This window comes from Macaca nemestrina, chromosome 2 (genome assembly GCF_043159975.1).
Source record: "Macaca nemestrina isolate mMacNem1 chromosome 2, mMacNem.hap1, whole genome shotgun sequence".
Lineage (NCBI taxonomy): Eukaryota > Metazoa > Chordata > Mammalia > Primates > Cercopithecidae > Macaca > Macaca nemestrina.
Window position 1 is genome coordinate 45,008,587 of NC_092126.1, and position 25,789 is coordinate 45,034,375.

General features: G+C 36.1%; 1 protein-coding gene across 2 annotated transcripts in view; it reads right to left on the reverse strand.

Annotated features, from left to right (window-relative positions):
• Positions 1-25,789, reverse strand: part of LOC105469998 (ATR serine/threonine kinase) — a 121,371-nt gene that overhangs the window by 14,370 nt on the left and 81,212 nt on the right. For both annotated transcript variants that reach the window (XM_011721684.2, XM_071091057.1), the window contains exons 35-41: positions 23,717-23,896; positions 15,642-15,784; positions 6,583-6,680; positions 5,833-6,065; positions 4,130-4,264; positions 2,513-2,722; positions 1,276-1,419 (exon numbers count right to left, since the gene is read on the reverse strand). In XM_011721684.2, coding sequence (XP_011719986.1) covers positions 1,276-1,419; positions 2,513-2,722; positions 4,130-4,264; positions 5,833-6,065; positions 6,583-6,680; positions 15,642-15,784; positions 23,717-23,896 — 1,143 coding nt within the window. The remainder of the gene's footprint in view (positions 1-1,275; positions 1,420-2,512; positions 2,723-4,129; positions 4,265-5,832; positions 6,066-6,582; positions 6,681-15,641; positions 15,785-23,716; positions 23,897-25,789) is intronic.

The window sequence follows — 25,789 nt, forward strand, 5'->3', positions numbered from 1 at the left end:
TTAAAAACTCATCTAGTGCTACATCTTTTCTATGCTAAAGATCTATGACTTTAAAATGTGGGAAGGCAATGAGAAGAAAGGAGAAAAAGCTTTTAGAAAAATAATGAAGTTTCATCTTTCCACAGTATGGATCAATTTTTACCAAGGGAAAAAAACATATGCTATGCATTTACAAATACCTGGTTACAGAATAATTCAAAATACATAAAACCATACATTTATAATAACCCTTTAATAAGATTCCTCATATCATCTTTGAGATAGAAATCAAATGCCAATAGAACTGAAAAAATGCTAATGATTACCTTTCATTTATCTATTTATTTATTTTTAAGAGTCAGGGTCTTGGCTCTGTCATCTGGGCTACAGTGCAGTAGCATGATCATAGCTCACTGTAGCCTCCAACTCCTGGGCTCAAACAATACTCCTGCTTCAGCCTCCTGAGTAGCTGGGACTACAGGCACATGCCTGGCTAATTTTTTTTTATTTTTTGTAGAGACAGGGTTTCACTATATAGGCCAGGCTGGTCTCAAACTCTTGGCCTCAAGTGGTCCTCTTTCCTGGGCTTCCGAAAGTGTTAGGATTACAAGTCTGAGCCACTGCACTCAGCCTATTTATCTTTTGATAAATATATTAACACAATAGGCAAAAGGTAGAAGCATCTAAATGTCCATCATTGGATAAATAGACAAATAAAATGTGGATGGAAAACATTAGACTATTATTCAGCTTTTAGAGGGAGAAAATTCTGACACTTGCTATAAAATGAATGAACTTTGAATAATGCCAAGTGATTTAAGCCAGTCATAAAAGGAGAAATACTGCACTTATATGAGGTACCTCAAATGGTTAAGTTCATGGAGACAAAGTAAATGGTGGCTGCTGAAGGCTGAGGGGAAGGGAAATGAGAAGTTATTGTTTAATAGATACAGAGTTCCAATTTGGGAAGATGAAAAAAGTTTTGGAGAGGGATGGTGGTGATGATTGTACAACAATGTGAATGTACTTAATGCCACTGAATGATATACTTCAAAAACTGTTAAATGTTAAGTTTTATGCATGTACATTTTATCTCAATAAAAAAAATTAAGTGAAAATGAAAAAGTATATTTCATTCCTGCTTTTTAAGAGTGATCCGTTTGCATACTAAAATGCCTATATCAGATTGATAGTAATTATAGCAACTCTGAAATAAAAGCATTCTGGTTTTATAATTGTCAAATTTTTTTAAAATAAAAAATAAATAAATAAAATAAAAGCAAACTATTTCCAAACCTTATTAATCAAGGAATTGAATTCCATTAGTCTACAATCCTTTCTCAGGTCATCTTTTGGCTTACACATCATGATGTAGAACTTTCCATCTGACCCTTTTAAAGAAATCTTCTTTGGTTTCTGAAGAGAAGCAAGAATTTCCACCTAAAAGATGATGAGTTATATATGAATTAGGGCCAAAAATTTCTGTGTAAATGTCTGTATATTATAAACCTTGAGTTATGTAAAAAAAAAAAAAAAAAAAAAAAAGAATATCACAAGCTATATTATGTAGTGAATTTGTATTTAAAAATTTTTTTATTTTAATTATCTATGACCTATGAAAATAATGACTGTCTATGAACAGAAACATTTTCACCCATTAAAAATAGCTATGACATAAAAAGATTACTTCATCGCCAATACAAGTACTTACATATTCAAATCTAGACAGCCCCCTTCAAAGCAGTCAAAATGTTTAAAAGATTTTTGAAACATCTTTTCAGGATCTTTCTGCAAAGACTGAGACTCTGTTTTTCAATGCTTTATCAATTAAAAGTAATTTGATTTCTGAAAAAACAAACTCCTCCAAAATTAAGTGTACCTAATGAAGTGAGTAAATAAGGTGAATAATACTGCTTAAATTAAAAACAAAGCATAGACTGGGTACAGTGGCTCACGTTTGTTATACGAACATGGAAGGCTGAGCAGGAGGATGGCTTGAGCCTAGGAGTTCAAGACTAGCCTAGGCAACATGACGAAACCCCGTATCTTCAAAAAATTTTAAAAATTAGCTGGGCATGGTGACATGCACCTGTAGTCCCAGCTACTCAAAAGGCTGAGGTGAGCAAATTGCTTGAGCCTGAGAGGCAGAGGTTGCAGTGAGCTGAGATCGCACCACTGTACTCCAGCCTGGGCAACAGAATGAGACCCTGTTTCTAAAAAAAAAAAAAAAAAAAAAAGAAGAAGAAGAAAAATCAAACTGTGAAAAAGTAAAGATTATAGTCACACTAAAACAATAGGAGCATTTGAAAAATCAAAACATTAGGGTGAATGTGAATCATGAATCAGAATTTTTTTTAATCACTGAATTTTTTTGCCATCAGTACAAATGAGTTTAGTTTTACTCTTCTGTATTTCCAATTTTTTTTTTCTTCACAAATAAGATTCACGTAGATTCTGTGAAACATACTTTTTATCTTAATTTGAAGTTAACAACTAAATTTTAAAATCATAGTCATATAAAACTGAAGTTTACCATATCATCAAACCCTGCAATATAGGCCCAATGTCCAGGAAATGGCTCATGGCTAGCATGGTTAGCATGGGTACCCAGAATTGATGGAAGTGTAGGTATCATGACTGATTGCAGAGGAATGAGGATTTCACTAAATGTTGCTTCTTCTACCAGTTTTTTAAGCATTTTAAAATGAGTCCTCATGCTTAATGTGGAACTACTTCCATCAACCTGAAAAAATAAATAGTGCATTTTAATTTGTGTTTACCTTAAATTCAACTATAACAAAAATTTCACTTTTACAATATTGTAATTACAAAGGCTCAGCAGTCTGTGGTTTCCTAATCAACCCATTTTAGCCTCTGCCATTTACCTCATTAATAATAGTACCTACATCATAGGATTGTTTAATGATTAAAGGAGACAGTAGAGGCCTAAAATCTATTATCAGATATTAGAAAATCCAAAGAGCTCTGTAAATCAAACTCTCACTGAAGAAACAGTTATGTGTTTGATTATGGGATACTCCAACAGGTTACCCTCAGTGGAAATATCAAATATTAAATATGCACTATATTACCTTAAAAATCTTAAAAATCCTGAATTTCTAGGTGTAGCTTGCCACAAAGGTTTCAGATGAAGAACTGGAAATCTGTACATGTAAAGCACTTACAACAGTGTTAGTGTTTTAATAAATGTTGGCCACCATAACACTGTTTTTGATAATGTCAAGTGCATCAGAGGTCAAATGGGATTAACAGAGATAATAAATGCAGATTACACTTTTGAGATGTTTATTGATAAAGGAAAGGTGAGAAATAGTCTATCTTTTCATCTATAAACAATGATGGACTCTGAATATTTGTCAGGTGAAGTCTAGCTATGTACCTTATTAAAGAGCTTCTCTCTCCCTCCTTATAACCACCCCCACCTCCCACTTTTATCTTTACTATACATCCTTGGGGGTTTTTTCTCCAATACTTTAGGTAGAATTATGGGGTTACTCCTGTAACCATATTCCTACTTTAGTCACAAATCTACTGAAAAAAGTACTTATTACTCTAGATAACCATCTGCTTAGTTCCCTATAAGACTATAAGCACCTCAGGCAGAGAACAGATTTTATTCATCTTGTTTCCCTTAGCATAGTGCTTGTCCCCTCACAGGCACTGAAATGTATACTAAAAGAATGAAAAGCAAAACCCCAACCGTCTTCCCTATCATAAGTGTAGTTTAATAATGCATATGAATTTTGAAAGTTTAAAGATATATAATCATAGAGACTACTATAAGTAACTTTGAATATTTTACATACTTATATTTTTATGGCTTATTTCATATTCTCTACTAAAAATTTCTGAGAAACATGGATATCTACCCTCAGAAAATTCTTAATTTACATTAAGAAGAACTTTTATAAATATTAGAAGGTATTTTGAAGTAAGATATATTAGAAATATTAAAAACTGCTTTATTAAATCATACATAATTAAAATACATAATACATTTTGATATATGTGTACACCTATATGTTAGAATTTTAATTTAATTAATCAAATGAAAAAATCAGCTCAAATTATGTAAATATATATATAATTACCCAACATCAGTTTATAAGCACTAAGATTATGATAGTACCGGTTTATTGCACAATTCTAGAAGCTTATCTGTTAGGCGAGTTGCATCTCCAACAAACTTCTCTAAGGATTTTTTCATATGAATGGCTTTATTTAGGATTTCCTTGCATCTGTTCACACGCATGGGATAAGAAGACTGTCATAAAAAAGAGTTAAAAACTATTTTATATAAGATTCTTGAAAGATAAATTTTTTGAATGACAAAAAACTTAAAAAGTATTCATGATGAGAGTTTATATGATACAAATTTCCTGAAAATTTATTTGGTAATGCTATCAAGAGCCATACAAATATTGCCACCCTATAACTTTGTGAATTATAAAGTTATAAGGATCTGCCCTGAAGAAATAACTAGAAATGAGAATAAACATAGACATAGCTAGATGTGTTACAACAGCAAGAAAAACAGAAATAACCTTAATGATTAACTAAGCAGTTAAATAAGTTATTGAAGGCTATTTTTTAGAATTTTATATATTAAAATTATACCTTTAAATTATATTTAATAACATGGAAACAATAAAGTGAAAAATGTGAAATTGTATGGCAACATAATTAAATTTAGTGTTAAAATATACTAGAAAATATACAAATAAAATTACATCAAAACATTAATGAATGGCCCAAGGTATGAATTTTAATTTTTGTTTTATGTCTCTGTATTGCCTAAATTCTCTCAACATTTACTTATTACATATATTGACCAACATATGAATTCCCTTCAATGATGCAATAACAGTTTTTTAGTATTAAAAATTCAGGTGCTGGCGGGGCACGATAGCTCATGCCTGTAATTCCAGCACTTTGGGAGGCCAAAGCAGAAGGATCACTTGAGCCCAAGAGTTCAAGCCCAGCCTGAGCAACAAAGCAAGATCCCATCTCTACAAAAAGAATTTAAAAATTAGCTGTACATGGTGACACATCCCTATCGTCCTAGCTACTGGGAAGCTGAGGCAAGAGAGTCACTTGAACCCAGGACTTTGAGGCTGCACTGAGCTGTGATCCCACCATTGCTCTCCAGCCTGGGCAACAGAGAAAGATCCTGTTTCTTTTTTTTTTTTTTTTTTTTTTTTGAGACGGAGTCTCGCTCTGTAGCCCAGGCTGGAGTGCAGTGGCCGGATCTCAGCTCACTGCAAGCTCCGCCTCCCGGGTTCACGCCATTCTCCGGCCTCAGCCTCCCGAGTAGCTGGGACTACAGGCGCTGCCACCTCGCCCGGCTATTTTTTGTATTTCTTAGTAGAGACGGGGTTTCACCGTGTTAGCCAGGATGGTCTCGATCTCCTGACCTCGTGATCCGCCCATCTCGGCCTCCCAAAGTGCTGGGATTATAGGCTTGAGCCACCGCGCCCAGCGATCCTGTTTCTTAAGGAAAATAAAAATAAAAATTCATGTACTTTGGATTAAAATATTTGTGAAAACATAGGTAACCATTCTGCATCAAGCATTAACCGTTTACTAGACTTCATAAAGAAAACACATGCTGAATTATTTGATCTTAAACATGCTAGTTACTTCATTATAGTAAATATATCCAAATATTAAGATATAATGCTATAATTTCTCTCTTTAAAACAATTTAAAATTACTAATCTAATATAGGAGAGAAGCCCTGGAACTTGTATATACATATTAGTATCACATAATCAATTTCAAATAAAATGGTAAAAGACCCTTTTCATATAAAAAGGTAAAAGACCCTTTTACCTTTGACACAGCTGTCATCATCCACATTGCTTGTTGAGGATAGGCTAGAAATACTTTGGCTATTATTTCCATCAAGACAACAAAAACTTCATCATGAGAATGACAAATTCGAGAGATCAATTGTGAAAAAGCAGTCAAAAATTGATATGGAGCTAAATAGTTTGTATGCTCTGTGATAACCTTGTTTATTTTACCCAAATCATTCCTCATCTGTACACGATCGGAACGGCCAGCTGGGGGAAAAAATAAGTTTAAAAAACAGTAAAGGAAAGAGAAAAATCAGTGTATCAGTTCATTTCACAGAACAAAAATTTTGTTTTAAAAATAGCTTTAAAGTATGTTATTCCCATGCCCAAGGCTACATCACTTGCCAATCTGTGAAGAGACAGTTGTCTCTGTCCAACTAGAAAAAAATATTTAGACCCATTCAAAAACCCAAGGGACATTAATTTTCACTATGCATTTTAATTTGTAGGGTAAATTATTTGGCTAAAACTAACACATTTTAATATGTGTTAGGTTCATCAAGAAATAATCAGATTTTTATTTGTGGCCCTGAATTAAAACTACTTTAAATGTCTATGATTTGTCTTTCCTTTTTAACATTTAGTATCTTACTCACACTTACATAACATCTTAATTATCAAAGTCATTCCAAGCTTTTAGGAAATTAGACTGCCCAGCCAAATCTGACTGTATACCAAAGTTATAATTCCTAGTCTTTTAAAATTTTTATGTGAAGAGTTATACCTTTTTCCCATTCATATGCCTTTGTACCATAATCAAGCCATAGAGTTAACATTCGTGGCATTGACTGATATATGAACTGATTTCCATATTGTAGAGATCTGCAATTATATAGACAAGAAACACTATTAGCATAGCTGTCTTTTTTATATTAATTAAAATTTAAAGATTTAAACTACCACATACCCTTTTCACAAAAATTATAGTATCAATATTTCTTCCTAGAAGTTATTTTTGACTCCTCTGTCTCCTTTTTAGCTCACTTAGCTCTATATTGCCTGTACCAAAAACATGTACATACTGTATGTTTCCAGTTATACAGAATTTGTACATTATACAAATTCTACTCTAATCAAAGTCTATCAATACTTCTTTCAATTTTTCCTTAGGATCTCTGTGTCTTCATTTGCATTCTTTGGCCATAAGCCTAGGTCAGGTCCAATCACTCCATTTCTGGGAAGTTATAATAATTTGGTCTCCCTAACTAAATACGTATTTCTGCCCTTCAATAAATTCCAGACTAACATTCCTGAAATTCTGGTTTTATCATGCTCTCCCCTTACTCAAAAACAGGAATCAATACCTACATATTAAAACTATATAAATGATTCTGCCTGGGATTCAAATACTCAGAATCTTTTATCTCCATAATTTTCCAATCTTAGCATCTTGCCACTCACCAGTATGCATCTTCCATCAAGTCTGGTTTCCGCACCATCCTACAAACCAACCACTCAACCCTGGTTCTCGTGAAATTTGTGAAAAGTTAAAGTTCTCTCCTTCTTGAATTATTTGGAGGCCTGGATATCAGTTTATTTTCAAAATAAATTTTATTGTGGTTAAATATACATAACATAAAATTTACCATCATAACCATTTTTAAGTGTACAGTTCAGTGGTATATTAATATGGTTGTACATTCACATTGTTGTGCAATCATCACCACCATTCCCCCTCCAGAACTTTTTTCATCTTCCCAAATTGGAACCCCATACTTATTAAACAGTAACTTCCCATCTCCTTCCCTACCCAGTCTCTGGCAACCACCATTGTGCTTTCTGTCTTCATGAATTTGACTATTTGATGTACCTCATATCAGTGGAAACATACAGTATTTGTCCTTTTTGTGACTGGCTTATTTCACTTAGCATAACGTCCTCAATGTTCATCCATGTTGTAGCATATGTCAGAATTTCTTTCCTTTTTAAAGCAGAATAATATTCCATTGTGTCTACACCACATTTTGATCAATTAATCTCCCAATGAATTCTTGCACTGCTTTCATGTTTTAGCTATTGTGAATAATGTTGCTATGAAGATGAATGTACAGATATCTTTTTGAGACACGTAGAGACAGTTTAATGATACAGAATTGCATTTGCCATTCTACAACTATAGAAGAAGTGGGGACTTTCTTTTCCTCTTCTTATTTTGTCAAGATTAATTTAATCAGAAATTAGGAGAGCTAGCAGGTTGGTTTTTTTGTTGTTGTTGTTGTTGTTGTTGTTGTTTTTTTGAGAGACAGTCTCGCTCTGTTGCCCAGACTGGAGTGTAGAGGCATGATCTTGGCTCATTACAACCTCTGCCTCCCGGGTTCAGGCCATTCTCCTGCCTCAGCCTCCCAAGTAGCTGGGACTACAAGCACCCGCCACCACGCCCGGCTAATTTTTGTATTTTTAGTAGAGATGGGGTTTCACCATATTGGCCAGGCTGGTCTTGAACTCCTGATCTTGTGATCCGCCTGCCTCGGCCTCCCAAAGTGCTGGGATTACAGGCGTGAGCCACCACCGCGCCCGGCCGCAGGTTTTTTTTAAAGGTACACAACATGATGTTTTTGGTTTTAAACACTTATTTATTTATTTAAATTGACAAATAAAAATTGTGTATATTTATTGTGCACATGTTTTGAAGTATACATTGTGGAAGAGCTAAACCAAGCTAATTCACACATGCTAATTATTTCACATACTTATTTTCTTGTGGAATAAAATCTATTCTCTCAGCAATTTTCAAATAAAACATTTGTTAACTATAGTGACCATGTTGTAGAGCAGATCTCTTTAACTTATTCCTTCTATTTAACTGAAGTTTTACGTCCTTTGACCAACATCTCCCCAACTCCTCACTACCCCAACCCCTGGTAATCACCATTCTACTCTCTAGTTCTATGAGTTCAACATTTTTAGATTCTCCATATAAGTAAGATAATTCAGTATTAATCTTTCTGTGCTGGGCTTATTTCACTTAGAATAATCTCCAGGTTCATCCATGTTCTCACAAATAACAGGATTCCTTCTTTTTTTAAGGCTGAATAGTATTCCATTGTGTGTGTGTGTGTAAGTATACATATATATGCCACATTTTCTTTATTCATTCCCATGTTGATGGACACTTAGTTTGATTCCACAGCTTGGCTGTTGTGAAGATGCTGCAATGAACATGGGAGTGCAGATATCTCTTCAACATATAGATTTAACTTCCTTTAGATATACACCCCATAGTGGGATTGCTAGAGCATATGATATTTCTATTTTTAATTTTTAAGGAATATCCATATTGTTTTCCATAATGGGTCTACTAATTTACCTTCCCACCAACGGTGTATAAGGGTTCCCTTTCCCCATATCCTCTCCAATGCTTGTTATCTTTTGTCTTTTATATGACAGCCATTCAAACAAGTGTGAGGTAATACCTCATTGTGGTTTTAATTTGAATTTATCTGACGATTAATGATGCTGAACTTTTTTTATATACCTCTGTTGGTCACTTTTATGTCTTCTTTTAAACAATGTCTGCTCAGACTCTTTGCCCATTTTTTTAATCGGGTAATTTGTTTTCTTTCTTCTATTTTTATTTTTATTTTTTGAGACAGGATCTGGCTCTGTTGCCTGTGCTGGAGTGCAGTGGTATGATCCTGGCTCACTGCAACCTCCACCTCCTAGGCGCAAGCGATCCCCGTTTCAGCCTTCTGAGCAGCTGGGACTGCAGGTGCATGCCACCACACCCGAATAATTTTTGTATTCTTTTGTAGAGATGGGGGTTTCACCATGTTGCCCAGGCTGGTCTTGAACTCCTGGGCTCAAGTGATCCATCTGCCTCGGCCTCCAAAAGTGCTGGGATTACATGCATGAGCCACTGTGCCTGGCCAGGTGATTTGTTTTCTTACTATTAAGTTGTTTGAGTTCCTTACCTATTTTGGCTATTAACCCCCTATCAGATGTGTGGTTTGCAAATACATTCTGCCATTCTATAGTTGTCTTTTCACTCTGTTGATTGTTTCCTTGGCTATGCAGAAGTCTTTTGGTTTGTATAATACCATTTGTCTATATTTGCTTTGTTGGCTGTGCTTTTTGGCTCATACCCAAAAAAATTATTGCCCAAACCAATGCCATGAACCTTTTCCTCTATGTTTTCTTCTAGTAGTTTTACAGCTTCAGGTCTTACATTTAAGTTTTTAAGCCATTTTGAGTTGATTTTTGTATATGGTGTAAGGTAAGAGTGTAATTCCATTCTGTTGCATGTGGACATCCAGTTGTCCCAACACCATTTATTGAAGAGACTATCCTTTCCCCATTGTGGGTTCTTGGCTCCTTTGTTAAAGATCAATTGACTGTAAATGCATGGATTCATTTCTGGGCTCTCTATTCTGTTCCATTGGTCTATGTAGACATTTTAATACTAATATTATACTGTTTTGGTTATTACAGCTTTGTGGTATATTTTGAAGTCAGGTAGTGTAATGCCTTCAGCTTTGCAGCTTTGTTCTTTTTTTTTTTTTTTAGAGATGTAGTCTCACTCTGTCCCCCAGGCTGGAGTGCAACGGCACAATCTCAGCTCACTGTAACCTCCGCCTCCCGGGTTCTAAAGAAATTCTTCTGCCTCAGCCTCCTGAGTAGCTAGGATTACAGGTGCACGTCACCATGCTCAGCTAATTTTCTGTATTTTACTAGAGACAGGGTTTCACTGTGTTGCCCAGTCTTGAACTCCTGAGCTCAGGCAATCCACCCACCTCAGCCTCCCAAAGTGCTATGATTACAGGTGTGAGCCACCACGCTCGGCCAGCTTTGTTCTTTTTGCTGAAGATTTCTTTGGTTATCTGAGGTCTTTTCTAGGTCCATACAAATTTTAGGATTTTTTTTCTACTTCTGTGAAAAAAGTTATTGGATTTTTTTTTTTTTTTTGAGACTCCCAGGCTGGAGTGCAGAGGCATGATCTCGGTTCACTGTGACCTCCGCCTCCTGGGTTCAAGCAATTCTACTGCCTCAGCCTCCCTAGTAGCTGGGATTACAGATGCACACCACCATATCTGGCTAATTTTTGTATTTTTAGTAGAGACCAGGTTTCACCATGTTGGCCAGGCTGGTCTCAAACTCCTGACCTCAAGTGATCCACCTGCTTCAGCTTCCCAAAGTGCTGGGATTAGGGTGCAAGCCACAGTGCCCAGCCAGAATTTTTAAACAAAAAAAAAAAAAAAAAAGGAAAGAAAGAAAAAGCTATTGGAATTTTGATAGAAACTACATTGAATCTGTAGATCACTTTGGGCAGTATGAACATTTTAATATTCATTCTTCCAATCCATAAACCCAGGATATCTTTCCATTTGTTTATGTCTTCTTCAATTTCTTTTCATCAGTGTTTTATAGTTTTCTTTGTAGAGGTCTTTTGCCTCCTTATATTTATTCCTAAGTATTTTATTTTTTGTAGTTACTGTAAATGAGATTGTCTTCTTAATTTATCTGCAAGTAGTCTGTTGTCAGTGTATAGAAATGCTACTTACTTTTGTATGTTGTCTTTATATCCTGCAACTTTATTGAATTCACTTATTCTAATAGTTTTTTATTGGAGTCTTAGGGTTTCAGTATATAAGGTCATGTTGTCTGCAAACAGAAAAAAGTTGATGACTTCTTTTCCAATTTGGATGCCTTTTATTTCTCTCTCTTGTCTAATTGCTATGGCTAGGATTCCTGGTACTACACTGAATATAAGTGGCAAGGGTGGGCATCTTTGTCTTAACCTTAGAGGAAAAGCTTTGAACTTTTCACCACTGAGTATGATGTTATCTTTGGGGTTACCATACATGGTCTTTACTGTGTTGAGGTACATTCCTCCTATACATAATTTTTTGAAATTTTTTAGTCATAAAAGCATGTTGAATTTTGTCAAGTGCTTTCTCTGCATCTATTGAGATGACATGATCATATGGTTTTTGCCCTTCATTCTATTAACGTTGTATATCAAATATATATATTTGGATAGGTTGAACCATCCTTGCATCCTGGAATAAATTCCACTTGATCATGGTGAATGATCCTTTTAATGTGCTGTTGAATTTGGATTACTAGTATACCTTCTTCATGAGGCCTACCAGACTTTTGCAGCAATTCAATGCAAAGAAATACACTTTTGAAATCATAAAGCCAGTGGCTTGTGGCTTGACTTTTGACCTCCATGACTTCTGGACTTCTTTGGTTCACTTTTGGTATCTGGCTAACATAGCCATTCACACAGCTGAGACCAGTTTATTTCACATAATAAATTAGCCTATGCCTGGCTAATTTATTTATTTTTTGTAGAGATGAGGTCTTGCCATGTTCTCCAGGCTTTTCTTGAACTCCTGGGCTCAAGCAATCCTTCCATTTCAGAAGAATCCCAAAATTCTGGGATTACAGGCATTAATCAACGTGCCCAGCCATATCTGATATTTACTACATTTATTTTGATTTTTTTTTTTTTTTTTTTTTTTTGAGACAGAGTCTTTCTCTGTCACCCAGGCTGGAGTGCAGCAGCATGATCATAGCTCACTGCAATCTCTACCTCCTGGGCTCAAGCAACCCCCTTGGCTCAGCTTCCCTTGTAGCTGGGACCACAGGCGTGCACCACCTTGCCTGGCTAATTTTTGTATTTTTTTGGTAAAGATGGGGTCTTACCATGTTGCTCTGGCTGGTTTTGAACTCCTGCGCTCAAGCAATCTGCCTGCCTCAGCCTCCCAAATTTCTGAGATTACAGACATGAGCCATTGAGCCCAGCCTATTTTGAGATCTAATCTCACATTCTATTATGTACCATTATTTAAATGTTTTATGTACTTAAGGTTTCTATCCCTAATTGGATTGTAGATTCTTAAGGGCAAACATTAATATTTTAATCAGTAATAACACAATTATTCAGTCAGGGGATAAATATGTCTCAATAGCTAAGTTTACTCCCTTAAGCATACAAATATTTTATTTTAACTACTATGGATAGAAACAGGTTTTGAAATGTACTTACATTCCTGAAGGGTACTTTAAAAATACTCATTATACATAACAGTTTTATGCATATAGAGGACTTTATATAACTACTTGTTTTAAAAGAAATGTGTTAAGTAAATTCTATATCCCAAGGCACATGATATATACTAAGACTAACAGCAAACAAAAGAAGCTATCACTCATTGTTCAAAAGAACTGGGCCAAGAGTGATGGCTCACATCTGTAATCTCAGTGCTTTGGGAGGCTGAGGTGGGGAAGATTGCTTGAGGCCAGGAGCTCAAGATCAGCCTGGGCAACACAGTGAGACCCTGTCTCTACAAAAAATTATTTAGAAACATAGTTGGGCATGGTGGCATGTGCCTATCGTCCTAACAACTCAGGAGACTGAGGTAGGAGGATCACTTGAGCCCAGAGTTCAAGGTCATAGTTACCTTTGTGTGACTGCACTCCTGCCTCAGTGACAGAGTGATACTCTGTCAATTAAAAAAATGACAGGGTACCTTTAGTCATTTTGCTACCCTAATACCACCAATGATGAACTAATATTGCTTTTTTTTTTTCCATTTTTTTTCCCTGTGACATAGCCCTCAGGAGATCCCGAGAACATATGCCCTTTTCTTTCTTCTTTTTTTTCTTTTTTCTTTTTTTTGAGATAGGGTCTTGCTGTGTTATCCAGGCTGCTGTGCAGTGGTGCAGTCACAGCTCACTATAGCCTTGACCTCCCAGGTTCAGGTAATCCTCCCACCTCAACCTCCAAAGTAGCTAGGACTACAGGCACACACCACCACCCCTGGCTACAGATATTGCTTTAATTCCTGAAAATATTTAACTGAGAAGTCATAGTACCTCATAATAGGCAATTTTAACAGATTTATTGATCTGAAGATATCCTTCCATGTAAAGCAATAGTATATGAGTATGATAAGGAGAATGTATGGAATGATATTATTTCTTAGTAATTAATAATTTATAAAAATATAAACAGTAGGCCTGAGATTATACTACTTGACTATAATACACTGATATATGAAATTAAAAGTTATATTTCACCTATTAACTAGTTTAAGAATAAGTACTTTCTACAAGTCTAATGTCAAAGTCATTTTCATATATATATATTATACTACTTCTTACTGGAATGGGCTAGAAGGAAGTATTCCACTGCAATTAAAAATAACCAAGAAGGCTGAGTGGGGTGGCTCACACCCATAATCCCAGCACTTTGGGAGGCTGTGGCGGGCAGATCATGAGGTCAGGAGTTCGAGATCAGCCTGACCAATGTGTGAAACTCTGTCTCTACTAAAAATACAAAAATTAACCGGGTGTGGTAGCACGCGCCTGTAATCCCAGCTACTCAGGAGGGTGAGCCAGAATCGCTTGAACCTGGGAAGCAGAGGTTGCAGTGAGCTGAGATCGTGCCACTGCACTCCAGCCTTGGTGACAGAGCAAGACTCTGTCATAAAATAATAAAAATAAAATAAAATAAAATAGAATAAAATAGAATAAAATAAAATAAAATATAAAATAAAATACTACTACTACTAATAATAATATATATAACCACAAAATGTGACATTTAGGGTCTTCTGGAATTCTACGACTGGGGACTCAGGGAATGAGGGTCTGGAATGGGAAGGATACTTAATTTGGTGCTGCTGAATTTTTAAAAAATCCATGCTGTAGTATTATAATATGTATATTGGTTTTAGTTCACAGTTACTGGCTCTTAATTCCTTGTTATATCAGGGCACTTTAGACCTCAGGAAACAGAATCTCTCTCTATGAGCTTCTCCTGTCCTTCACTCACCTGCCCAAGGCAGGAATCTAATCTGACTGTGGGTCAAAAGATTCTCATCCCAGAGAGGATCCTGCCCCACACCCTAGAGGAAGGAATGCTACATAGAAAAGGCCAAGAAAAGTCTGAACAGACAGACCTTGCTGGGTTTACATTATGAGCTATTTGTCCACTCACATTTCTACATGGTTGTCAATCATGCCCATGTAATAAAGACTCCACTAAAAACCCCACAGGACAGAGTTTGGAGAGCTTCCAGAGAGTTGAACACATGGTGGCTAACAGGAGGGTGACAAAGACCTCTTCCACGCGCCAGAAGGATGGCACACCCCATCTCCATGGAGACAGAAGCTCCTGTGCCGGACCCCTCCAGACGTTACCTTATCTATCTCTTCATCGGGCTGTTTATTTGCATCCTTAAAATATCTTTCTTAATAAACCAGTAAACAGGTTTCCCTGAGTTCTGTGAGCCACTCTAGCAAATTTATTGAACCCAAGAGGAAGTTGTGAGAACCCCAACTTGAAGCCAGTTGGTCAGAAGTTCCAGAGGCCCAGACTTGCAACTAGGGGAAGGAGGAGATGGTCTTGTGTCACCAAGCCCTCAACCTTTGAGGTATGACACTGTCTCCAGACAGAGAGTGTCAGCACAGAATTGGAGGACATCAAGCTGGTGTCCACCGCTTGGTGTATGGGGAAAAAACCCCACATATCTGGTCACATAAGTCTTCTACTGTGTTGATGATTGCTGTGTCAGTGTGAGAGCAGAGGAATAACATGGTTAGAGAGAGTTTCCAAAACACATGCCTATATCACTTTTTTCATTTAAAAAGTTAGTTTTTAAAGTGAAGAAAAAACTTGCATAAAGGAAAAATTTACATCTTATCTAAGGTGATACACTGAATCAGTCATAAGCCAGAAAATACCTAGAATATGCTAAGACATGTGATAATAGTTTCAATATTAATAGTCATCCTTTCATATTTAATCTGCAAACATGCAGTTCTCATACTCACCTGCCAAAATGAAGAACTATATACCGGATGAGATCACCTTGCTTTTCCATTTTGTTGTCTGTGACCATGGGCATCAATTTGTCATAGTACTTGGCAAGGTAAAAATGCCCATCCTCCCATTCTGGCAGGCACGCGGTCACATCCTGTAAAAAAGAACATAGGATACTCACCTAAGGAAATCCCATGCTATGCTGGGAAGTAAAATATGAATAGATGAATACGGATCAAAGTATGTGACCTTTATCTAGGCGGAGCAAAGTCAAAAGCAGACTCAATCTTTGATGTGGATAAGGAATAGCTACCTTCTTATAAAGGTTTCCTCAGGAGGGCTGATTGGTTCTGATGGGTTGTCCACTGTCCAACATGAAATAGTGTTGGAAAAATTCGCAACTTAGGAGAAGAAAACTCCATTTATGTCACCACTTTAAAAGATACAGAAAAGTAGTGTCTGGATGGGTTAAAGATTTTTTATATATAAATATGTGTGTGTGTATATATACACATGTATCATGAAAGGCATTTTTAAAAATCCTCAAAGCAGAAGTAATATCAAGTCTCTAAAGAGGGTAGGACTTTAAAAAGCATAAAAATTATGGTAAAATTAAAATCACATATCTTATTTTTCTCCAAGATCTCTCACAAGTTATTGCCCTTTCTCTCAACGCCTTCAGAAGCAGGCTTCTAAAAAGAATTCTCCACCTCACATTGATTCCTAAAACTATGTCTTTTCAGCTTCACTCCATTAAGGAGCTCCTCAAATCCAAGAGATATTTTACAATTCTGATCTCATTTGAACTCTCTTCAATATGTTTCTGGTGTCCAAGTCACGTATTTCAAATGCTTTCATCCCTTGACTTCTGTGAGGCCACCATCTTCCAAGTTTTCTCCTCTCTTTCTGGTCACTCTCACTTAGTCTCCTTTGTCATTTCTTCTTGCTGTTCCTGCCTTAAATATTTGTGTGGTTTATTAATTTTTAATATGACATTAAATGTGATGGGAAACACACAGGATCACTAACAGTTTTTTTTTTTTTTTTTAAATTGAAGCTCCACTTTTCATCTAAAGAAGTTTGAGAACATAGTTTAGACCAGAAATCTTAAGTGAGATCTTGAGTTTCTACTGACTTTAATCTTGAGACTCTACAGACACAAACCTGCCTGGGAATAGAGGACAGAATGACATGATTAGATGTGTGATACATGCTAGGTTCATGTACCTAACCAGCCACACAGGGTAAGGGCTGCCAGAAAAACATATTAGTCAACCTAGTCTTTCCTTCCTTTCTTCCTTCCTATCTGTCTTCCTGCTTTCCTTTCTTCCTCCTTCCCTAACTTCCTTCCTCCTCCCTCTCTCGTTTCAGCTTAGATTTTAAATATTTATTTTGAAAAGTAAAATTCATATAGTGAAAAATACACAAATCTCAAATTTACAGCTTGATCAATTATCACAAAGTAATTACCTTTATATAAAAGCTCCTTCCTCCCTCCCTCCCCTCTCTCTCCCCCTTTTTAGTTAAGATTTTTGTTTTATTTTGAAAAATAAAGTTTATATACAGAAACATACATGAATCTTATGTATACAACTTGATTAATTATCACAAATTGATCAGCCTCATACAAGAACTCCAGGAGTTTTGTTTTACCTGTTTTTGAACTTTTATATAAATAGAATCATACTATAATAATTATTATTGGTTGGGCATGGTGGCTTATGGTTGTAATCCCAGCACTTTGGGAGGCCGAGGTGGACGGATCACGAGGTCAGGAGATAGAGACCATCCTGGCTAACACAGTGAAACTCCGTCTCTACTAAAAATACAACAAAAAAAAAAAAAAAAAAAAAAAATTAGCTGGGCGTGGTGGTGGGCGCCTGTAGTCCCAGCTACTTGGGAGGTGGAGGCAGGAGAATGGCATGAACCTGGGAGGTGGAGCTTGCAGTGTGCCGAGATCGCGCCATTGCACCCCAGCCTGAGTGACAGAGTGAGAACTCTGTCTCCAAAAATGTATACATTATTATTAGAGACAGGGTTTTGCTCTGTTGTCCTGGCTGGAGTGCAGTGGCATGCTCATGACTCCCTGCAGCCACGACTCCTAGTCTCAAGGCGATCCTCCCTCCTCAGCCTACGGAGCAGCTGGGACTACAGGCATACACCACCACACCCAGCTAATTTTTTTTTTTTTTGTAGAGATGGAGTTTTGCTATGTTTCCTAGGCTGGTCTTGAACTCAGCTCAAGCAATCTGCCTGCCTCGGCCTCCCAAAGTGCTGGGATTATAGGCATGAGCCACCACGCCCGGCCCTACATGTATTATTTTTTATCTGGCTTATTTCACTCAACATTACATCTGTGATATCAATCCAAGTTATTGCATATAAATTTGGTTTACTATATAGTATTCCATTATAAGAATATGCTACAACATATTTATCCATTCTATAATTGATTGCCATTTGGATTACTTCCAAAATAAAATCGACAAATAATAATGTTATAAACATTCTTGTATATATCCTATGGGGACATGCTGGGTCATATTCCAGATATGAACCTCTAATGTATTGCAAATATCTTCTAATCTGCAGCTTGCCTCTAACTCACAATGGTATCTTCTGATAAAGAGAAGTTATTGTTTATATTATAGTGTTTTTGTAATGTTTAAGAAGTCCTGACCTAGATTAGCAATCTACCTCGTTTACTTTTGTTTATAGTGGGAAGAAGGGATCAAGTTTGATTTTTTGTTTTCCTGTAGGATACCCAAGTGATACAACAACATTTATTGAAAAGACTATTTTGGTTATTCACAGTTTGCCCCTCCAGATAGATACACTTGCCAACTTTAGCCTTTTCCACTCTGCTCAGTGCCCCAGGACATTGAAATTGATGATTTATATTAATGGGCCTGTTTGCCCTCTGGCTTCCTGTGAACTTCAATCAATGGAAGGTAGTAACAGATTAGAGGGTGAGGAGGAGAGTGAGGTTAAGTTCTTTATACCTGCTGGTTTCCTTCCTGCTGGGCTGCAGTTGACAGTGGTTGTGTTTCTTTCCCTAAGGTTAAGTTCTGGTCCGATGGTCCTTTCCTACAAATTTAGCTCCCTTTATAGGTTCCAGTAAATGCTCTATCCTTTTACTCCTTCAGGTCTAGAGTTAGCAACAACCCTCTGTTGTTGCTAGCCATGGGGTACTTTCACCATCCTTTGTTAATTTCCCTTAATTTAGTTTTTCATTAAACTTTCTCCAATTACTTCTTTTGATTGGGCCAACTATTTTCTCCCTGCACCTGATCTCACACAATATAGTAAAGAGCATCTCAGATAGATTGGAGGTTACTAGGAGATATGACAACTAATGCTATATGGAATCCTCAATTCTAGACAGAAAAAGGACACTATTGGGAAAACTGGTGAAATGTGGTCTACAGATAGTTAACAGTACTGTTTATCAATGTTAATTTCCCACTTCTGATACTATAGTAGTGTAAAATATTAAAATTAGGGGAAACATGCTAAAGGGTAGATATGGAAATTCTCTATACTACTACCAACTTTTTAAAAGTCAAAGATTATTTCAAAATAAAACTGAAAAAATTAAAGGTGACAGAAAAGCTTCTTGGTTATTCTTGGACTTTATGTTTCCACAGAAATTTTAAATTCTAATTTTCAATTACCTGTTAGCATTTGATGAGAACTGCATTAAACCTCTAGGTGAATTTGTAGAGAAATAATTATATTATTGAGTCTTCCCATTCATACATGTATTCTAGCTACCAATTTATTTAGGTCTTTTTTACTTCACTCAATTTTAATGTTTTAATTTTTATTTTGTGGAGAGGTCTTGTGTGCAATTTAATCTTAGGCATTTCATTATTTTTATTGCTATCCTAAATGATATCTTTAAAAATTTTAGGCTGGGCATGCATGGTGGCTCACAACTATAATCCCAGCACTTTGGGAGGCAGAGATGGGAGGATCAGTTGAGGCAGGAAGTTTGAGACCAGCCTTGGCAGAACAGCAAGACCCTGTCCCCACAAAATAAAAAATTAGCTTGGTGTGGTGGCATATGCCTGTGATCCCAGCTACTTGAGAGGCTGAGGTGGGAGGATCACTTGAGCCCAGGAGGTTGAGGCTGCAGTGAGGCATAACCATGCCACTATACTCCAGCCTGGGTTGACAGACCAAGACCCTGTCTCAAAAATAAAATAAAATAAAATTTTAAATCAACTTTCTTAAGACAGAACTTTCATACAATAAAATTTACACATTAAGTACAAATTGGTAACTTTTGACATATATACACCCATGGAACCATCATTCCAGTCAAGAAAATGAACATTCCTAACTCTCTCGAAAGTTCTTACGGGCGCCCACCCTTGCCATCACTCTCCTGCCAACTACCCAGGCAACTACTGATATTTCTATTCATATACATTAGTTGTACCTGTTTTAAAATGTCACATAAATGAAATCATATAAGCACGTAGTCTGTTATGTCCCTCTTCTTTCATTCAGCATATCTATGACATTAATCCACCTTGTTGTGTGTACCAGTAGTTCATTTCTTCTTGTTGTAGGGTAGTATTCCATTATATAACTGTGCCACAGTTTGTTTATCCATCTTCTCTGGATGGCCAGCTGGTCTATCTCCAGTTTTTGTGACTAAAGCTACTATAAACATTTGTGTACAAGTCTTTTTATTGACATATGTAATTGTTTCTGTTGGATAAACATCTAAGAATGGAATGGAATACGGTAGATTTAACTTTTTATAGTCCCACCAGGTGCATTTATTGCATTAACAGGTATTGCTAGTCTTTTAGACTTCAGCCATTTCAGTGTATAATGTGTTATTTCATTGTGGTTTTAATTTGCATCTTCCTAATGACTAATGATGCTAAGCGTCTTTTCATTTGCTTTTTGGCCATTTGCATATATTCTTATGAAGTGTCTTTCCAATACTTTTGCAGATCTTTATTTCTTTTTTTAATAGACAAAGTTTCACTCTAACTCAGGCTGGAATGCAGTGGTGCCATCATAGCTAACTGTAACCTCAAACACCTAGGCTCAAGTGATCCTCCTGCTTTAGCCTCCTGAATAGCTAAGACTATAGGCATTCGTCGCTATACCCGGCTAATTTTTATTTTTGTAGAGACAGGTTCTCACTATATTGCCCAGACTGGTCTTGAACTCCTAGCTTCAAGCAATCCTCAGGCCTTGGCCTCCCAAAGCACCGGGATTACAGGCCTGAGCCACTGTGCCTGGCCTCACAGATTTTTAAATTGTCTTGCTAAGTTGTAGGGTTCTCTATAATTTAGCTACAAATCCTCTGTCATATAGGTATTGCAAGTATTTTCTCCAAGTCTATGGCTTACACCTTTTCATTTTCTTAACTGTCTTTCTTAGAAAAGGTTTTAACTTTGATGAAAATCTAATTTATCAGGATTTTTTTAATGCTTAATGCTTTGTGTGATCTAAGAAAACCTTTGCCTATCCTAAGGTTGTAAAGATTTTCTTCTACTTTTTCATCTAGAAGTTTATAATTTTAGCTTTTCAGTTTAGATCTATAATCCACTCTTTTTGAAGCAATTTTGTCTATGGTATGAGGTAGAGGTTGAAGAACATTTTTTTCTTCATACAGATATCCAACTGTTCAAGCACTTTTTGCTTGTAAATGGAATATATTAAAATCTTTATTGGTTGTCATACAGAAGTAAAATCATCAGGCAATCTTGTTTAACTCACTCAATATTTTGAATAGTTTATAATATTTAGAATTTTCTACATATGTATTCATATCATCTGCAATTAATAAATTTCCTACATTTTTTTCCTTGTCCTTGTATCTTTTACTTCTTTTTTTATTTAAAGATTGCCATTTGGGTAATATTTTAAAATGACAGCTCTATTGGGATATAATATAAAGTTCACAATTTTAAAGTTGTTTTTAGTATATTTACAGAGTTGTGTAACCATCACCACTATCAAATTCCAGAACATTTTCATCACTCCAAAAAAAAAATTGTACCAATTAGCAGTCACTTCCCAGACCCAACCTCAGTCTCTAGTACCCATTAATCTACCTTCTGTCTCTATGTATTTGCTTATTCTAGCCATTTCATGTAAGTGGAATCATGCAATATGTGGCCCCTTGGATCTTCATGCCATTCTACAGTAGTCAGCCTCTATTCTTTTCTCTACTCATTTCTGTCTACATCATGTATAGGCAACCAGAACAAGAGAGGAGGCTACTCAGGTCTTTATGACAGGAAATTAGGGGTGTACGCAGAGGAAACAGAACCTGAAAAGTTGGTAGTCTGACGACATCTCTCTTCTCTAACCCTGGCTTTAGTACCAGACAGAGATGGGAGAACTGGAATATCCACTATCAAATTCTGCTGTTAAGTACTGGTGAGTTTTTGTGTGCCTCTCACAAAGGCTTAGTATGTAAGTTGTTGCGCCTTACATACTAGAATAAATTCAGAAGATCTCTCCAACTGGAAAGGTGAAATTTACAAGTATGGTTTCAGAACCTGCCTCATTATCACTGCCCTTTAGGATAATATAGTTTTTAATGCAAATCAAGATTAGTTTCTTAGGTGGCATGACATCTTCTTGTAACCAAGGAACAGGAGCTGGACTCCTATTTATCTTCATCAGAACGCAACACTTCCTGGATCTAAAGATTAGCACTGTCTGTGCCATTTGCTTTGGCTCTTGGTCCCATTTAGGTCTTTCTTGTATTTCTGATTCCTCTCTCTTCTCATCATTCTCTTATTTTTGTTTATGTTCTTAAACTTATGGAGTCTATATACAACAGCTGTTTTTACATACTTATCTATAAATTTCATCATCTCTGTCATTTCTAGAACTATTTCTATTGATTTATTTTTTTCCTATGTATGGCTCAAATATTCTTGCTTCTTCATTCACATAGTAATTTTTTAATGGATGCTGGATATATTTTTATGTTGTCAAGTTTTAGATTTTGTTGTCTTGCTTTAAAGAGTGTTAGACTTTGATCCGGCAGGCAGTAAGGTTACTTGAAGATCAGTGTAATCCTCTTAAAGCTTGTTTTACTGCCTTTCTAGTATAGATATAGAGTAGTTTTTAGCCTAGGACTGATTTAGTCCTACTTCTAAATTGTGGCTCTTTTAAGGTCTTTACTGAATGCTCCATATTATGCAATGAGGCCTCTCAATCTGGCTGGTGGACTGAATAACTCTCAATCCTGTCATCTGAACGAATCTCGATCCCATGTGAGCTCTGGAAATTGTTCTTATAGCCTCTGCATGTTTGTTGTTTCCCCAGCAAGTCTGTTATTCCTAGCTTGGCCTCATAGAATTCTGGATTATTCATGCGCAGGCTGGTATTCAGCCAACACAATTCCTATGCAGATAGGAACTACTCTGTTTAACATTTTTCTCTCAGTTATCTGTCCCACAAATTCCAGCCACCTGCTCTTTGCTTTATTATTTCCTTTCTTCTACTTTTTTTTCCTCCCCCTACTTTTTTAGTTCCTTTTTTAACCCGTTGGAATAGATACTTAGCTCATTAATCCTGAACCTTTATTTTCGTCAAATATATGCAAATAAAAATTTAAATCCCTTTTAAGAATGGCTTTAGCTGCACAGGATTTCATGTGCCATTTTTATTATCATTCAGTTCAAAGTACTTTTAAATTTCCACTGAAAGTTTTCATTGACCCATGGATTACTGAGAGGTATATCTCTTACAACACCATCTATATAAAGTTTAATACCTAGTCAAGAAGTTATAAATTGGTTTTGCTCAAAAATTTTCAGGCTAGGATGTAGTTAACTTTGAGACAGAGGGGGAGAATAGTGATTACTGGGGTGAAGGGGAGTGGGGTTATAGAGCTGAAATAATATTCTATTTCTTGACTTGGTGGCAGTTTCATGAGTATATTTATTTTGTGATAATTCCAATTACTTATGTTATATACTCACTGAAAAGTCAAAAAAATTTCCTGGTTATTTTTATACATATACTTTTCCATATAGACTTAAGTCATTTTACCCAGTCAACAAAGAGTTAACTGAAATTGCATTATACATATACTTGCCTTATATTTTTTCATAATGGCATTGCTTTCAAAGTTAGCTGTTTCTTCCATAAATCGGCCCACTAGTAGCATAGCTCGACCATGGATTAACATGTTCTTACCCTCAGGTGGGGTTTCATTTTCAGGAAAACATAATTCAACACCTTTTTGAAGAACAATTAGTGCCTGGTGAACATCACCCTAAAAGAAAAAAGGCAACAATAAGCCTTTTAATTTAAAAACATATTTCTATTTTCTGCAAAAGTATTAGTTCATTAAGTATGTTTTTGTACAAATCCACGTGTAATTTCATGTTTATCTTTTGTTTGCCTCTTACTAAAGTAAAATTCTAAAACTGAAACATTGCTTCATTTCATCTTATTCATTCATTTACTAATTAATTTTATAACTGTAGTTGGCTGTCTATATCCATAGGTTCCACATCAATGGATTCAACCAACAGTGGATAGAAAATATTAGGAATGGCTGGGCACAGTGGCTCACATATGCAATTCCCGTGCTACAAAGCACAGGCTGAGGTGGGAGGATTGCTTGAGGCCAGGAGTCCAAGGCATCAGTGAGCTATGATCATGCCACTGCACTGCAGCCTGGGCAACAGAGCAAGACTCTGTCTCTCTCAAAACATAAAACTTAAAAAAAAAAAAAGAAATATTATGAACAAAAAATTAAAAATAATATGAATAAGCAATACAAGTATAATAACTGTTTACAAAGCATTTGCACTGTATTAGGTATTATAAGTAACCTAGAGAAGTACACAAGAGGATGTCTGCAGGTTATATGCAAATACAGTGTATGCCACTTTATATAAAGGACTTGAGTATCCAGAGATTTTGTTATCCATGGAGAATCCTGGGACCAATCTCCCCGTGGATATCAAGAAAGGACTATAATCAAAGTTCAGGGAACTGAAGACAATCATGAACAAATTAAAATCCCTGGCATAAAAAAGTTCATAGTCACATGAGGAAAGAAACTATGTGAAATAACAGCATATTTGCTAAGTGCTACAACAGAGGAATATACATCGGCATTATACAGGAGAGAGAAGAGTCCCTTAAACCTACCTGAAGAATATAGGAAAATGAAGGAAAACAGCAGTCAGGAAAAGTTATCAACAAAGAAAATTTGAATTAGGTTTTCAAGAATAAGTAGAAATCTTCTTGGCAGAGAATTTAGTGAAAGGCATTCTAGGTAGATGGAATAATTTTAATTGGAAGAAAAGCACAGAGTCTGATTTTAGCTGAAGTTTAAAGGGTTTTTGAGATGGTGATGAATGACACTGAGGAAGTAGGCCAGGACTTGATCAGAAAGGGATTTGTATAGTTCCTAGAGTTCAGGCTTAATCCTAAAGGTATGAAGAATACTTTGTAGGATTTAATCTTTTTGAAGGAGCAACATGATTCGATGTAGATTTTAGAAAGATCACAAACTGCAGTAAATGGTGAGATCCTAAAAAGGTTGTTAACATTGTTAGAGGATGTAAATAATAAAGTCATAAATTAAAGCAGTGGAAATAAATAAGAGGGAGAGGATTCAAGAGATATTTCTAAGGTTGAAGAACAAAGATTTAGTCTCCAGCTGGATGTGAAAAGTAAGGTTGTAGAAGGAATTTAAGATGATGTCCAGATTTCTGCTTTCGATGGGAGGATGGAATAAAGTCTTGTTCAGAAAAGTAGGAAACGTGAGAGGAGAAACAGGTATTGAGTATTAACAATAAATTGCATCTTGAATGTATTGAGTTTAAGGTATTATAATACATAGACTAGCACTAGCTCAATAAAATGACCAGGTACTGACTAATGCACACTGAATAAACTGCTTTCCCCTCTCATCCAGGAAACATCTCCTCTCCTGTCCTTTCTCAGCCACCACAAGTTTGTGTAACCACAAATGGCACCAACAATAGTTGCTAAGTATCAATTCCAGAACATGCTATTACTATTAGTAATGCCTATTACTAATTCTAAACTGGTGACTAGCCTGAGGAGAAATTTAAGTAATAGCCATTTAAATCTGGGTTATAGGCTGGGCACAGTGGCTCACGCCTGTAATCCCAGCACTTTGGGAGGC